This window comes from Pyrus communis, chromosome 6 (assembly GCF_963583255.1).
Source record: "Pyrus communis chromosome 6, drPyrComm1.1, whole genome shotgun sequence".
NCBI lineage: Eukaryota > Viridiplantae > Streptophyta > Magnoliopsida > Rosales > Rosaceae > Pyrus > Pyrus communis.
The window spans coordinates 26600283-26616661 of record NC_084808.1 but is presented as its reverse complement, the minus strand read 5'-3'; the positions used below and the strand labels follow the sequence as shown (position 1 = coordinate 26616661).

The following is a 16379-nucleotide window of genomic DNA, read 5'->3' as shown; positions in this document are numbered from 1 at the left end:
TCATTTTAATTTAAAAATATAATAACCTACATAAAAATATATTATTACATTAATATCAGGGACTTCAATTAAAAACTAAAAATCACAAAGACTTCAGTCAAAGAACATTGGTAGGTAAGAACCGCATCCAAAGTATCCCTTTAAAATATGACCGAAGGATTATGGTTATGTAATAAGGAAACGATTTTAAATTCAACTTTCATGAATTACAAACTCGATCGTTTAATGGCAACTGACTCATTCAATGATACAGCATATTCTCACTATAATAGTGTTGTTCGAAGAAAAGCGTTTTGGTATAACTCTCAAAATCACTTGAATTTGTATTAGAAATTTGACGTACTTATTACAAAGCGTTTGTAAGGAGAAGCACATCGTAGATAAACATTTCCAAACGGACGACCCTAAAATAGCATATATATAAGTACTTTCAGTGTTGTTGGGGTCCTTTTCATCAACGAAAAAAAGTTATCAGGCTAAAATTGCGTTCTTATCTCAACTTGTTACCCAATTTCCCGCTCAAAAAGAATAAAATATATACATTACAGTAGATTTAATCATGCAGAATTGACTCAAAACGAGTAAGCTAGTGTTTCCACACATTTTTACTTTAGTTTACAGAAGTACGTTGACTTCTGAGTCCAGTATAATCTTAATTTCCTGAGGAATTCTGCAGATACATGTTTGACTGCTACTGCTACCTAAACAGATTTAGTTCCCAAGATATTGAATTTACAAGTATTTCCAGACTGGGTGTCCAGACAAACGTCACAATCTAATCTACCATCGTTGGTTGGAACTTCCACTCGGAATCAATTTAGTCAAGCTTATACTGAATTAGAACTTAACAAACAAAGGTGATTGCTATGATTCTCAACAAACAAAGGTGGTAAGGTGGTAAAGAAGCAAATCTAATGGCTCGTTTGAAAGCTTTTAAAATGACTAAAACCGCTTTTAGAAAAAATAAAAAATTTTGGGGTTTCAAAAGCACTTAAAGTACTTCTCACAAGAAATTCTTATAGATTGGTTCCAAAAACATTTTCACAAAAACATTTTCACAAAAACGTTTTCGGCCATTTTAAAAATAGTTTCAAACTAGCCTTAAGTCTATAAGGACAAGGTAACCTAGATTTATTTTCTTTCAAAGGCTAACTTATGACGTAAACTGGATGTACACATAACTACTCTAAATTATGGCTCGTTTGGAAGTGCTTTTAAATGACTAAAACGTTTTTGGAGAAATTGATTTTGGATTCCAAAAACATTTTAAATGTTTTTTTGGAATAAGCACTAGATATATGCTTCTTACTAAAAGCATTTAAAGTGCTTTTCCATTGTCCATTTGATGACAAAGGATTAGTTTCAAAAATATTTTTACCAAAAATTTTTTAGTCATTTTAAAAGTACTTTTAAACAAATTGTTAAATGATGATTAGAAAAAAATGGGCCATACACAAGGTGTTAGTAGCTACAACATATACCAAAGTCTAAAGCCCACCTAGTAAATTATGGGCTGATTAGTGATGATTTTTTTTTTTTTTGTTTTGAAACCAAGATCCATATCATAAAAAAGCCTACAGAGAGGCAAACAACATAACAATACCAAGCAGTGTCAAGGGATAAACCACAACGACCCCTCCACCAAGTAGAGGCGTCACCCCCAGCACCACCATAACCCATTAATGAGGGCAAGGTAATCCGTCATTGTTCAATACATAGACCAACGAAGATGGGGGCCTAACGACCCAAACGACATCACTCATCTCCGTAAAACCAATCGATGCAATCTTGTGAGCCACGCCATTAGCAGACCGTGGCACCCAAGACCATCGACAATCAATGAAATCCCCCCCCCCCCAACTGTTTAACCCTAGCCAGCACCGGGTATGCCTCCCAACTACCCATTGACAGCGAGCTAGACAGACATTTAATCGCATCCAGAGAGTCGGATTCCAGAATTACATACCTTACACCCAGCTCTGCACCTAGTCTGCACCCGTGCAACAACGCATAAGCCTCCGCTGCTGCAGCAGAAGGAGCAGTAATAGGATGCCGCGCAGCAGCCACGAACTTATTCTCCATGTCCCTCACAATTAATCCAGCAAAACCCATCTTTGAAGCCTTGGACCAGCTAGCATCCACATTAATCTTCACAAAAGGGTAGGCCGGAGCACACCATCTCGTAACCTGAGAGTTCCTCCTGCCGACACCCATTCCACTATCCCCAGCCTTTGCCATTGCACCAAAAAACGAGCTCACCGCCGCAGAGACATCAGCCAGGACCTTTAACGGGTTAATGGGCACCCCTTTGAAAATAAAATCACAGCGAGCCTTTCATATGCACCAACAGGTAAAAACAATATAAGATTGTCTCCACATTATATCTCCAGAGTTGCAAAAATTCGGAGAGAAAACCCCCTGAAGCCAGTCCGACCAAGAAGGAAGAGAAAGACGATCCATTTTATAACCCAAAGCCCCTCAAAACCAGATTGGCTCAACCCAAGAGCAGGAAAGGAAAATGTGCTCAATAGTTTCATCATGGCAGCAGCAAATAGGACAATTAGAGGTTTGAGAGGACCTTCGTCGGAACAGTGCATCCCGAGTAGGAAGACAATTGTGAACAGAAAGCCACAAGAAATGCCGCAACTTGGGGGGCACCTCCAGCTTCCAAATCCCCTTCCAAAACGCTTTGGGAACCCCACGAACAGAAGGCCGACGCAAATCCCTTCTCGCCAGCGATCTTCCTTGCATCCATCTGTATCCCGACTTGACCGAATAAGAGCCGTTCTTACTCATATCCCAGATAAGCCTATCTTTACGACTTAAATCTCCAAGAGGCGTCGCCTCAATAGCCTGCATAGCCTCCCCCGATATGAAAGGCTGTAAAAAGTTAATATTCCACCGCCCCGACTCCGGACAGATAAGTGCACTGACCCTTAAACTGGGAGTAACCGTAACCTGGCCAACCGGCACCGGGTGTCCAAGGGGCAAGGATGGAAGCCACCTATCCTGCCACACCCGCACCTCCTGACCACCCAAAATCTGCCAATGGGAGCCCTCCCTAATCAAGTCCCTGCCACAGATGAGGCTGCTCCACGCCCAAGAGGCCCTCCCACCCTTCTTCGCATCCCAGATTGAGCTATGTGGAAAATACCGAGCCTTAATCACCTTAGCCCACAGCGAATCCGGTTCCGTGATTAAGCGCCAGCACTGTTTAGCAAGCAGAGCATCATTAAAATCCTGAAAATTTCTGAAGCCTAAACCACCCATGTCTTTTGGCAAACCCAAAACCTCCTTTGAAACCCAGTGAATCTTGTGGGCTCCCTCCTTGCATCCCCACCAAAACCCAGTCACCAGCGCATCCAATTCCTTACAAACAGCGGCTGGGAATTTGAAAATGCACATTGGGTATGCCGGGATAGCTTGGATAACAGCCTTAATTAAAACCTCTTTACCGGCACGGGACAAAGTATTTTGTTTCCACCCTTGAAGCTTTTCCATAACTCTTCCTTTCACATAAGCAAGACCACCCTTTTTCGACCGACCCCATATGGTAGGGACCCCCAAATATGTTCCCGGATTGATTACAACCTTCATACCAAGGGCGTTCCCCATCTGATTAGCATTCACCTTCGGAACATTAGCCCCAAAAAATACACTGGATTTCTCCAAATTGACCTTCTGCCCCGACGCGACACAGAAATTGTCCAGCAGATGTCTCAAATTCCGGCAGTTTTTCATATCAGCCCGCAAAAACAGAAGGGTATCATCCGCAAAGAAGAGGTGAGAAATCACTGGTCCGGAACCACCCATCTTAACACCTTCCAATCTACCTTGGTCAACCGCACCCTGAATCAGCTTGGATAGAACTTCCCCCATCAAAATAAATAAATAAGGAGAAAGAGGATCCCCCTGTCGGAGACCCCGCGAGGGAGCAAAAGACTTCCCAGCCTGCCCATTTAGGAGAACAACGAACTTCACAGATGAAATACACCCATTAATTAGCGATCTCCAGCTACTGCAAAAACCCATTCTTTCCATTACCGCATCCAAAAAATCTCATTCAACCCTATCATACGCCTTCTGCATATCAAGTTTAATCCCCATTTCAAATCTATTCCGAGCTTTCCTTCCCTTCAGATAATGAAACATCTCATGGGCTATGCCAATACAATCCTGAATTTGTCTACCCGCCACAAAAGCATTCTGAGAAGGAGAGATGATTTTGGGTAACAATACCTTCAACCGGTTAGCAAGAATCTTTGACAGAATTTTGTACGAGTAGTTGCACAGGCTAATCGGCCTGAATTGCGACACAACTTCCGGGTTCGGGACTTTGGGAATCAGCACCACATGAGTCTGATTTATCAAACTCGAACCCGCAGCATCCTGAATCAAATCTCTAACCAAAGCCGAAACACCCTCCCTCACAATCTCCCAGTATGTCTGATAAAAGATCCCCTGGAAACCGTCGGGGCCAGGAGCCTTAAGCCCTCCCATATTCCCAGCCGCCGCCTTTATCTCCTCCTCCGTGACTGGTGCAATTAGCGCCTCATTCATTTCTGGCGAGACCGAGGGATTCATGCAATCTAGCAGCGACCCCCAGTTACGATCCCCTGCCGAGCTAAAAACTGAAGTGAAGTGATTATCCACCAATTGGCGCACCTTAGCCGGATTCTCCACCCAGTTCCCATTCTCATCCCTAAGCTTCACTATCTTATTTCTTCTTCGCCTCTGAAGGGTTGAAGAGTGAAAAAACTGAGTGTTGGCATCCCCCTCCCTCAACCATTTTACCCTCGATCGCTGGCACCAATAACTCTCCTCTTGGAGTCTTAATTCATCAATCCGCCGAGAAATCTCCCTTATCTCATCATAGTTTGGACCCCATTCCCGCTGGAGCAAATCTAACTGGGAAAGAAGATCATGGATCCTGTTCCCTCGCCCCATAAACTTATTGCGATTCCACCTGCTTAAACGATAACGGCAATCGTTTAAAGATCTCACCCACCTATTCACAGGGCTGCCATTATGCCGCCTATCCCAGCACTGTTCCACCAAATTCTTACACTCTTCCTCTGAGACCCAATACGCCTCAAACCTAAATATCTTCCTTCCTTTCTGCCCTTCAATATTAGAAATAAGACTAACTGGGCAGTGGTCTGATGCTAAAACTGTTTCATGTATAACTTGGGCGTTCGGCCAGAGTTGCTGCCACTTTTCATTCGCCATGACCCTGTCTAACCTCTCCTCCACCCAATCCCTTTTTCTCAATCCTCTCCACGTAAAGGCCGGCCCATTGAAACCCAAATCCATCAGCTGGGAGGAAGACAGAAACTCTTCTAAGAACCTTGGCCTGTTGTACAAAACCTCAACTCCACCAGACTTCTCATGATCCCACAGGAATTCGTTGAAATCCCCGCCACAAATCCAAGGAATGTCCGTTGGGGTAAAGTGGTTAACCATCCATTCCCAAAACAGATTTTTTTCAACTCTATACGGCGTTCCGTACACCCCCGTAATCCGACTCCAATGCATTTGCCCTTTAATTTTCATCACAGCATCAATAATATTCTTGGACGAAAAGATAATATTAACCTCCAGATTGTCCTCCCACCACAAGCTCAATCCTCCAGAAACTCCAACTGGCGAAACATCAAAGCCATGAACATAACCCAATCTCCTTCTCACCCCTAGAATTTTATGATCTTTCATCTTAGTCTCCGATAAAAAGATCATAGAGGGTCTCTTTTTTCGAATAAGCCCATGGAGAGCCCTGACTGTCGTGTCCGACCCAAGCCCACGACAGTTCCAGAAGATATAACTCATGGCTGGCCTGCGGCTGTTGAAGGCCAGCCGCCACCGCCCCGAGCCCACTTGCCCGCCTTCCGTGTCACCATCCTACCTTTATCGAAATCCGACCCCCCTTCCATTACATCCTGTCTTCCAGTATTCTCACTTATTTCTTCCTTATTTTCCTCCGTCGTACGGTTCACGCTTTCCATCGTTAGCCCTCCATCCTTGCTGTTTAACTTCCTTCCTATCTCTGCCGCCCTACCTTGGCAGTTCTCCTCCGTAACCGGGCCCTTTAGTTTCTTCTGTGGAGCTTGAGTTAGCATCAAATCCTGTGCTTCCCCACATCTTTTACTGCTCCAGAGTGGGTCATTACCCTGGACGGACAGAGTATCATTGCCCTCCTGGACATCGCCCGATTGTCCTTCACCAACTGTTTTGATGCTTTCCATTTCAGAGCAGGAAGACGAATCCTCTCCCTCCCCCCGCATTCTTCTACGCCATTTTTTTTTATCTGTGCCACGACTCTTAGATGCTCCCCCAGTCTAAATGGTTTGATTGCGCTCCCTTCTTTGTAAGTTTGACATCCGTAATCTATCTTGATTATGTGCAGACGTGAAGCCCGGTCCGCGCACCGCCCCGGCCTGCCGGCGTTCCCCCCTGCCCACACACTCCACTCTCTTTGGTATCACCACCTCTCTTATCGGCGGCGCCTTAATCCACTCTCCATATGCTACCTCCCATTCTCCAGACATCTCAGCGGAGCATTCTGTATTGATATGCCCAATCCGTCCACACTTGTAGCAGAAATCTTGAAGCCGTTCATACCGAAATTCCACCCAGGTTTCCTTATTTGACTCCCTTCGAATCCAGCATCCCTTAAATAAAGGCTTCTCCGTATCAACTGAGATTCTTACTCGGACAAAACCACGAGCGTGTCCGGGATCCTCCATGGCTATAAATTCCCCAACTTCTTTGATTACACGCCGAACATTCTCAACAGATGCTAAGCCTAGCGGAATTCCCCTTATTTGAATCCAAAATGGAACAGCATTCAACTCCAGCTCCTCTAAGGCGAGCTCCGGAGGCCATTTCACGACCGAGAATACCTTCTTCATCACTGCCCAGGGGACCTGCTCAATGATCTTTGAAGCCACATGTTCATCTTTGACCGATATAATAAAGACATTCTCCCTTACCCATTTTATTTCCACCTCACCCAATTCTTTCCAAGCCGCTCTAAGAATATTCTTGACTCCCCATTTGTTCACTGGTTTCAGCGTAAAAACCTTCCCAACCAATTTAACTCCCTGCTCCATAGTGGATAACTCCAGTGTTTGGTTCAGTTGAACCACCAGTTCCTCCACCCCACTAGTCGCCATCACACTGTAACACCGCTGCCCCACACTCCCAACCTGAGACGTAGAAAAACCTGTACTTTCTGTAAACAACCTCAGACCACCCTTATAAGCCCCCCAGATATCAGCTGATTTCTTTCTTCAACTCTGCCACATAGTCAACACATCGATAGAATCCTCATAAAAGCAACCAATCAACCAAACTAAAAGCTGGTACGCCACTCCTCCCACTCGCTGACACCCCCACCCCCCAACCAAAGTGGATCGGAATTATCCCCCCTGCTATAATCACAGGTCTCAAAAGAGCAATGGCATCAAAAGTCTCAAAAGCATTGTATTACCTTTCGACCGAACCTACTCATCCATCAGCCTCATTCTTCTCTCAGAGGCTTAGACAATTAAGCAGGAAGGCGAATCTTGTGAATCAAAGCTGGGAAAAACTAACCTTGTGAACAGGAAGGCGAGGAGCAGAACGAAGCCGAACATAATCAAACCCAAGCTTCAGAGAACTGATCAGACCTTTGGTATCTAGGATTTGAAGGGTGCAAACCCAGCTGGAAACAGCCAGATGAAAACAACAATTAAGAGGCCACAGTCGAGACAGAACCTTGATCGGTGATGATTTTTATTGTTTCAAGGGTATCAACTCAGGCGGAAACGGAGCTGTGAGAGACCAGCTGAAGCAATACAACTCGATGATAATGGGCAAAACAGAAAACCCAGCACTCTTTTTAGCCCCCAACATCCAACGAAGCCACCCACTCATACATACACACACACACACACCCTCAAATGGATCACCCAAAACATTCTTTACTCGGGTCACCCCAGCAATCCCCACCACCCTCGAGACGGAAGTTTATCAGAATTTGAAACCCCACCCCATTCCACCTACAGACCCATCCCCACAACCTAGACAGAAGACTTTATAATCTCCAACCCATCCACAACGCCCACCCCAGCACCCCCCGAAGAGAGAGTCTCCCTAAATTGATAAACCCCAACACACCCCAGTCCCCCACGAAGAGAGAGTCACCCTAAAATTGAGAAGCCCCACCCCTTGCCGTCACCCTAAACCCTTACATCACCCCCCTCTACTACCTACCCGTATGATAGAAACCCACTGCCCCATATAAAAATCACCACAGGTGAAGCCCCAAAACGCACAGATCCTACAGATCCAAACTGACAGAAGCCAACCCCCCAATCAGATCAGCGCAACATCCCCTGCATCCTTCGTGGGGTAGATCGACCTAGGTTGAAAAGCCCCAATCCCGATCCGTCACCCTAGGCCATCTCTCCACCAACCTTCCTGCTTCCAGAGACTCAGTTGCCCACCACCCAGTAGATCAAAGCCCACGATCTTGACCTGAAAAGCACATAACAGAGATCGAAATAATCCGTAACCACACGCACAGTGGCGGAACTCACGAAGGAGGAAGCACTCTCACACCAGGAGAGAGGAAGCACTCTCACACGAGGAGAGAAAACAGCCAACAACGCTGATTAGTGATGATTATGCGTAAGTCAGTGGCTCGGTTTTGGCTTACTAACTTGTGCGTGATCGGGGATTTGTTCAGGTCGTGTAGCAATATGTAGGCAAATACAAGCTCTGTCAGCCTAAGTTGAGCACATTTAAAGAACGAAAATATGCACACTTTTTCAGCTTTTTGTGCGGATGCATATTGAGATCAAGATAGTCTTATGATCATTTGGAGTTGGAAAAATATACATGTGAATGTTTTAAACCCTCAGAATATTTCGTACGAGTTTCTTTTGTACATATCAAGTGTTTGATGTAATACCTGCTAGACATATCTCGACAGATTGCATCAATAATACTTGATAAATTCTCCTGATATCACTAATCAGATTACTTTAGCATATGTTGATATATGTTGACATTGTGCAACATGGTTGCTGACGACAATAAGCCCACCAAGTGTTCAACGAAATACCTCAGTGAATGAACTGAAATTTATTTTTTGCACGCTTCGCGTTGTTTCTATTTAAAAAACTTGGACCTTTAACATTAGGATCTCCAAGATTCAAATCCTGAATCAGCCACTACTTCTCGCACCTTGGTGTTTAATGTTTTCTGTTAATTTCTTTGGTTTATTCAATTCAACAATCACAATAAGAAGAGTGTGAGAAGTTTAAAAAGTTTGTGAAAATCACCCCATTTTCAAAGAAATTATTTTCCCAAGCAAAATTTGAATTTTTTTTTTGGTCAAACAATAGATTTTGTTAGATTATATGATAAATTAGTCACCAACAAATTTTGAAGTCACGCCGTCATGTAAAAGCTTAACACATTTCCAATACTGCACTATGGGTTTGAGAAAGATTATAATCTTAGCTTTGGTCGTCCATTACATCGTGACCGTTAATCCATCAACCCTCGTAGCTTTGCCAAGTAGGAAAAAGAAAAGAGAAAATAATAAATAAATAGATAAAAAGAAATTAATGAAAATGGTTTGAAAACTTTGAGTTTTAACGAAAATGACAAAATAAGGAGTACAGTGAATAGTCTCAAGTTTGATTTTTTAATGTAAAAATGTGATTTTTTTAAAATGAACAGTTGCGTTAAAATTCTATTTTTAGCAAGCCCACTTAAGTGACCTCACCGGAAGCACGTGAGGTTACCCACAAGCTAATGTTTGCTCCATCAAGTTCTCGAGTGACCGGAGTCACGGTGGTTGCAAGCCAGCGTCAGTAGCTGCCTCAACTAAACCGGGGTTCCTCTGCCGGCAGAAAACCCGAAAAAAACACCCCAACCCAATTCTCCGCCGTCTTCAATTACGCAATCAGCCACCTCAAATCTCCAATTCCGGCGCCGAGCATAAAGTATCTGAGATTTTCTTATCCGGGTATTTTTCAGATTTGTCCATAAAGTCTTGGAATTTAAATCCAGACCCATAAGAATTCACATAGAGGAGGATGAGAACCGCCACGAAAGGCAACCAGGAGGAGGATGAGTACGACGAGGAGGAGTTTGGCTCCAGGAAAGAAGGTCCTTCCAATTCCAACAGCAAAGGTGACATATTTATAACCACCTTGTTTTCGATCATGGTTATCTCGAATTTGTAGATCCAACGTTATAATTTGAGGATTTACTACATTGGCAATTGTAATGTTCTTTGTTTGATTGGAATTTGAGTAAGAAATATTTCACCTTTACTGTTTTTAGCTATGTTTTTCCTTTTGATTTTATGGGTGTTTAGAGGGAAGCATGCATTTCTGTTTTCTAATTTGGAATTCTGGATTTTGGATATGGAAACTAGATGCTAAGAACAACGATAAGGCTAGTGCTATTCGATCGAAACATTCAGTCACAGAGCAGAGGAGGAGGAGCAAGATCAATGAGAGGTAAGCTTTATGTGCATCTGTTCTTCAGCAAATTTTCGCATTTCGAAATTTACTTTGGCAAATTGGGGTTCGAAACAGAAGGGGCGGGGTAGTTTATTCGGAGGACATTGCGCACTATTTACTACTCGATACTATTGGATTGGTGTAATTAGTTTGACAGTGCTTTTGATGTTTGTACGGTACTTAGCAGCTGATTAGTTGATGATGGTGCTTGTTTAGCCAATTACTTGTCACCTTGCGAATATAATTTCTTCTTTGAAAACAAGTCCATTACTTGATTAGTTCAACTTCTATAGGATAGATAAAGTTTGAAGCTTCCATGGTTTTTATTTAACCAAGTGCTGTTCATGTAGTTTAAACATGGATCGGTCACATGGTCATTACATCATAGACGTTGAAGTTCTGGTGTTACGATTGGTAGCCCATGGAATTATGTGTTTCTTGTTGTGTAATTGGTTTAGTGAGCTGTCAATTTACTTGTCAATAGAGCTTAAGGGAGCTTAAATTTTTCTTTCAGGTTCCAGATATTGAGAGATCTAATACCCCATAGTGATCAGAAAAGAGATACGGCATCATTCCTGCTCGAGGTACGTTCTTTGTGTATGGATAACTGTGCAAGTTGTCAAACTAATTTTGAAACCACACTGTAAGCTTACTTGGTTATTTATCATTTTTTTTGCAGGTGATCGAGTATGTCCAGTACTTACAGGAAAAAGTCCACAAATATGAAGGTTCATACCAGGGTTGGAGTCCTGAGCCCACAAAGTTGATGCCATGGGTATTGTTCTGAATCTTGGTCTTATATAGTCTGGGTGTAAGGTACTATGTTCACCTGAAAGCACAAAGGCAGGTGTTAATAGCTGCATATGTGCATACTATAGAAATCGGATTGATCTATGCAATTATACTGAGGAGCATCTGACTGCTTCCCGAGTTCCCGTCCTGCATAAAGCACACTATAATTCCTTTCAAGAGTATGTAATTATTTATGGCCCTACTTTGGCTAAGCATTTTTGGCAACCTTTTTCCTTTTGGAGTTGTTGTCATTGGTTCTTTGCATAAAAAGTTGATTAATTGGGTAATTATGGGATGGACTCAATTGTTGTTAAGGTGGAATCATATTAAACTGCTTCTAATTCATGTTTTCTGGTGGACAAAAGACAACGACCATAGCATCTGAATATGTCACTTACTTTCTTGTCAAAGATACTTTTGGATCTAACATGTACCTCCTTCATGAAACAGAGAAACAGTCACTGGCGTGTTCAGAGTTTTGTTGGTAATCCTCAGGCCATAAAAAGTGACACTGCACCGGTGTCACCATTTCCTGGGAAATTTGATGAAAATAACATCTCTATCAATCCGAACATGCTGGGAAACAGCACTTCGAATCCAGTAGAAACTGACCCTAGCAGGGATGTTGCCTCCAAAATAGTGGATCAGCAACCTGAGATAGTGAACAAGAGGATTCCTCTGCCTATGCCACTACCAAACATTACTCCCCCGGTCAGAAGTGGTGGTGTGCTTGCCCATCCTCTCCAGGGACAAATTTCTGATGCTCAATCAACTCAGTGTCCCACCACTAGTGCTAGTGATGCACTGAGCCAACACGAGCAGCTGACAGTTGAAGGAGGAACAATAAGCATCTCAAGTGTTTATTCACAAGGGTGAGTACTCAAACTATAGTTATAGAACCACCAGTTTGAGAAACATCGAAATTAGAACATACTATGAGTCTCATTTAACTTTTGGAAATATTTTCTGTACTACGTTTTGCTTCGATCCTGTCGATTAACTATTATGACTCCGGACCTTATTATTGATCACATTTGCTCAAGTTGTTTGTATATTATCATAGTGATACAGTGTACGTCATGCATTTTCTTGATCAGTTTCTCAGCTTCTGAGTTCTAACTGTCCAAATTATGAACAGGTTATTAAACTCTCTGAGCCAAGTGCTGCAGAGTGCAGGTGTTGATCTGTCGCATGCTAGTATCTCAGTGCAGATTGATCTTGGGAATCGTGCAAACCGAGGGCTGTCCTCTGGAACACCAGCTTCTAAGGTATATGTTGGGTATTGATGACCTGGAATAGTATAAGTGGTTCCATTTATTTGCTTTTCTTTCCACTGCCCGACCACTCTCTCCGTTAACCATCTTTCTAAACCATGCGGGTCTGTTTATTTCAAATTACAATACTCTTTCCATCCATTCCCATGGATTTGTCAACCTGTATGGTTACGCTACACGGGACTGTGCTAAGGTTTTTCATTCGTTCTCACAGACAGGAAAGATAAAGTCTCAAAATTTGTATTGCTTTCCAGGATAATGAGAATCCCCATTCAAGCAATCAGATGATGGCGCATTTTAGGGACGCTGGCAGTGGAGAGGACTCCGATCAAGCTCATAAGCGCCTCAAGACATAAAACTAGTGTGGAGTCTCCTTATTCTCCGCCGTCACCCATATTTTTACTCCTTTATTCTGCTTTGGGATGTCTTAGTGTCCATCTTCTGGTTAGTGTACATGCAGTGCTTTGGTTTTTTCCTTTACATATTTCATTAAACCCATGTTGAGAACAATTTCCCTCAGTTATAGATTTCTTTGAGGAAGGAACCCGTGTTAGGAGATGCCGTCACCCATATGTTAGTTTTATCGTACATAATTGTTTCGAATGTATCAATTGGAGCCATTCAGGTGCCATTTCGTGGTAATAAAGTTGTTAGTTCGTGTCTCGAGGATTATTTGTTGGGTAAGGCTAGAGAGATCAAAATTTTAAAACCTAATTTACAAACCGAATGATGTGGTTGTAGATAATTGAATTATTAATTGTCAATTAACGTGCTTGTTTCTTATTGATGACAGGTTATTTGATTTACAAATTAAGTTTAAAATTTTGGTCTTCTAGCATTATCCTTATTTGTTTAGGGCAAACAGTTTGCATCAGTGGCAAGGATCATTTAGTTTCGATGGACTTAATGGTGGAACATCACAAAACCCTAATCTTCTCCTTGTAATGTTTACTTCAAATTTCAAAGAAAATATAAATAAAAGAATGCTTATTTTACATTTAGGGATGCTGCCCAGCGAAGTGGAATCTAAGGTACATACCAACCACGCTACCCAATTTTTGGGTAGGGGTTTCTACGTCATTTGCTGAGCAACTTTTGGGCACCTCTGATAATAATGATACTCCTTATATTTTGGTTTGACACAGATTTGACGGTGTGAAAGCTACACTAGTCAGACATGTTCACCGAAGTTTATCTCCGCTATATCAGAGACCTTTTGGTTTTAAAACAATTTGTGGCAAACATTCCTGGGGATTGCTATAGAAATATTCTTCTTCCTTAGGCTTGCCAAGAATCTCCAATCTTGGAGCTGGGCTTCCCATGCGATCAGCGTGCCCTGTTTTTACTGCCTGTGAAAATTCATCCCAGCTCAGACTTCCATTCTTGTACTGGCGTATCAATTCCACCAGAAGCTTTCTATGTAGCCGAATTGTCGTCCTGAACCCCAAGTATCTGCGCTCTTGTGCACGCGCACACTTATGTATGTATAATTATGTATCAAATGTCATTGAGAAAGAAATTAGCATAGTAATATATTGGTAACGTATGTTACATACCTTCTATGGCCTTCAACAATTCTTGCCATGTTTCCTTTATAAGTAGGAACGAAGATGTCGCTTTCCAATGACACCATATAATCCAATGCTGCCATTCGGTTTGAATGGTTCCTGAAGGGCTCGAGGTCGGAGGATTCCAGCAACGTCTCCTTTTTAACCTGTTTGCAGACGATAATAAGCGTTGAACATGGGTATAATACTTGTAATCGAGTTGTTTCTTGAGGTTCAAGCAACTAACCGTATGGGGAAAGGCTAGTCTCAGAGGCACCATTCTTCTTTCTCCGCCGTATATATCGCCGGCAGCGATATAAACTTGGATGCCAGGATCAATATCCAAAGCCCTCAGTGCAAGTGCAGTTTCCTCAGGAGTTAAGGGGCACGCCCCAACTCTTCTTTTCTTAACAGAATCTATTATTTTCTGCTTCCACCGTGGGTAAGCAAACCTGTTTAATATATTAACATCCGCAAGTTAATCATATTTGAATTTATGAAAAGAAACAACTAAAAAGGAACTGAAATTAAGATTGAGAAAATCTTAAAATCTTTAGAGCGGTCTGACCACGTTATAAAGTTCTTACAAACAAGCCGGTCATTTGGGTTTTCATGGGACCCCACATTGTCTATACTTTTGAGAGATGTCATAAGAATGACGTGATCATACTGCCCTACCAAAGATTTTCTTCTCACTCTAACCTCATATTTGTTAATTCTTCAATTTCTTTGGCATTGCAACCTTCCGTACAACCAGAAAATGCCAACATGTCCATTTCATATCTCAGATGAAGAACTAGGAACGGACCCTTTTCCCTCAGAATCCTAACAATCTTCTTTCCCAGTTCCTCAATAGGAGGAGTGAATCTCAGAGCTCTGTAATTCGCTTTGCACCGCAGTTTCTGAACCTCCTTGGGGATCCCATTATTCGCAAGCCTGGTATCGGCCTGAGTGAAATGCAGCACTTCATTCTTCTTTATGCGAGGAAGAATCTGCGTACGAATCAAGTATTAACAAAAGATTAGTTGTAATTAACATTAATAGTATAACACAATGGCAATGATTAAAGAATTAATCTTAAATACCAGTTCGTAGTAATATTTCATGTTGGCCCAGCTAACAGGAGCCATGGAATAGAGGGTAGCTATCTCTACTCTTCTTTTCTGCTTATCAGGCAGAGCTTTTAGTATCCTGACTTCATCTCTCAGAGATGCAATGAAGTAATCCACATCAAATATATCTTCAAACCGACTGCAAAATTAAGTATTCAACTCTGTCAGATTTAATTTATTGTTAATGAAGGTACTTGGCTGGGGTTGCCTCACTAGTGACTCGGGCGAAAAACATTTGTCCGACCGACCATATACGGCTATTGAGAGAATCGGATGGTATCATGGGTAGGGAAGGGAGAAAAGAAAATATAAACGACCCTCTTTAATTACGTGCAATAGCACAATCACGTGGTCTAACAGGCAGACTCTAAAATTTGTTCTAACTAAGGCATCTCTCATACCGAGTGGACCAGAGTTGAGTTGGAAGAAAACCAAAAGGCATGGATCTTATGCTTTTGTAATAGTGGTTTGACAAGGCACCCTACTCAAGTTTAAGTGAAAGACATAGGGAGAGAGAGTTGTAATTTGACTAACCTGCGATCATTCCAAAAGGAGGTATTGTCCAACTCAGGAACTATAAGCGTGACATTCATAAAACTTGCAATAGCCACCATGTCACAAATCTGCAGTGTAAGATTTTGAAGAGCATTACTTGAATTTTCAAGAATATCAATGCAAATTAAGAATAAAATATAAGTAGAGAAGTACTTATAAAATATAAATAGAAAAGTACTTACACCAGCCCGCATTTGATTCAATCCTCCATTGGATGAGACCATCAGATATCCATTATTCTCAGAATCCCCTGCAAAAATGAACACAAGTCTTCAAACCAAATCTTGACTATTGTAAGATACCGTGTTAGACAACTACTTGCCCGAAAAGCTTATGTTATCAAAAAAACAAGCCAACAATGTATATCAAACTAACCACTGGCATTAATAACAAATATTATTAACCTTATGAGAAAGTTGTGGACACTCACTTTCAGTTCCAGTAATTTGTGGCGGAGTGATGGTTTGAGAATTCGAGCGAAACATCAAAACCCGGGTTACATCGCTGAGCGTGCTCAGCTGCACCGCGCAGACGCAGATGAGAAGCAGCATGATTGTGGCTGTACAAGCAAACAACTTG

General features: G+C 42.2%; 3 protein-coding genes across 3 annotated transcripts; 1 reads left to right on the top strand and 2 right to left on the bottom strand.

Annotated features, from left to right (window-relative positions):
- Positions 1-1836: 1836 nt before the first annotated feature.
- On the bottom strand, positions 1837-4041 carry LOC137736337 (uncharacterized). The gene is made up of 2 exons (XM_068475622.1): positions 2659-4041; positions 1837-2331 (listed from the first exon to the last, which is right to left on the bottom strand). The coding sequence occupies exons 1-2, from the start codon at positions 4039-4041 to the stop codon at positions 1837-1839; spliced, it is 1878 nt and encodes a 625-aa protein (XP_068331723.1).
- Positions 4042-9795: 5754 nt separating this feature from the next.
- LOC137737933 (transcription factor BIM2-like) lies at positions 9796-13474 on the top strand. The gene is made up of 7 exons (XM_068477521.1): positions 9796-10185; positions 10433-10517; positions 11035-11104; positions 11200-11295; positions 11763-12184; positions 12451-12580; positions 12841-13474. The coding sequence occupies exons 1-7, from the start codon at positions 10089-10091 to the stop codon at positions 12940-12942; spliced, it is 1002 nt and encodes a 333-aa protein (XP_068333622.1). The 5' UTR covers positions 9796-10088; the 3' UTR covers positions 12943-13474.
- Positions 13475-13743: 269 nt separating this feature from the next.
- LOC137736436 (rhamnogalacturonan I rhamnosyltransferase 1-like) lies at positions 13744-16036 on the bottom strand. The gene is made up of 7 exons (XM_068475702.1): positions 15983-16036; positions 15780-15868; positions 15219-15384; positions 14836-15125; positions 14381-14585; positions 14143-14300; positions 13744-14038 (listed from the first exon to the last, which is right to left on the bottom strand). The coding sequence occupies exons 1-7, from the start codon at positions 16022-16024 to the stop codon at positions 13792-13794; spliced, it is 1197 nt and encodes a 398-aa protein (XP_068331803.1). The 5' UTR covers positions 16025-16036; the 3' UTR covers positions 13744-13791.
- Positions 16037-16379: the final 343 nt, after the last annotated feature.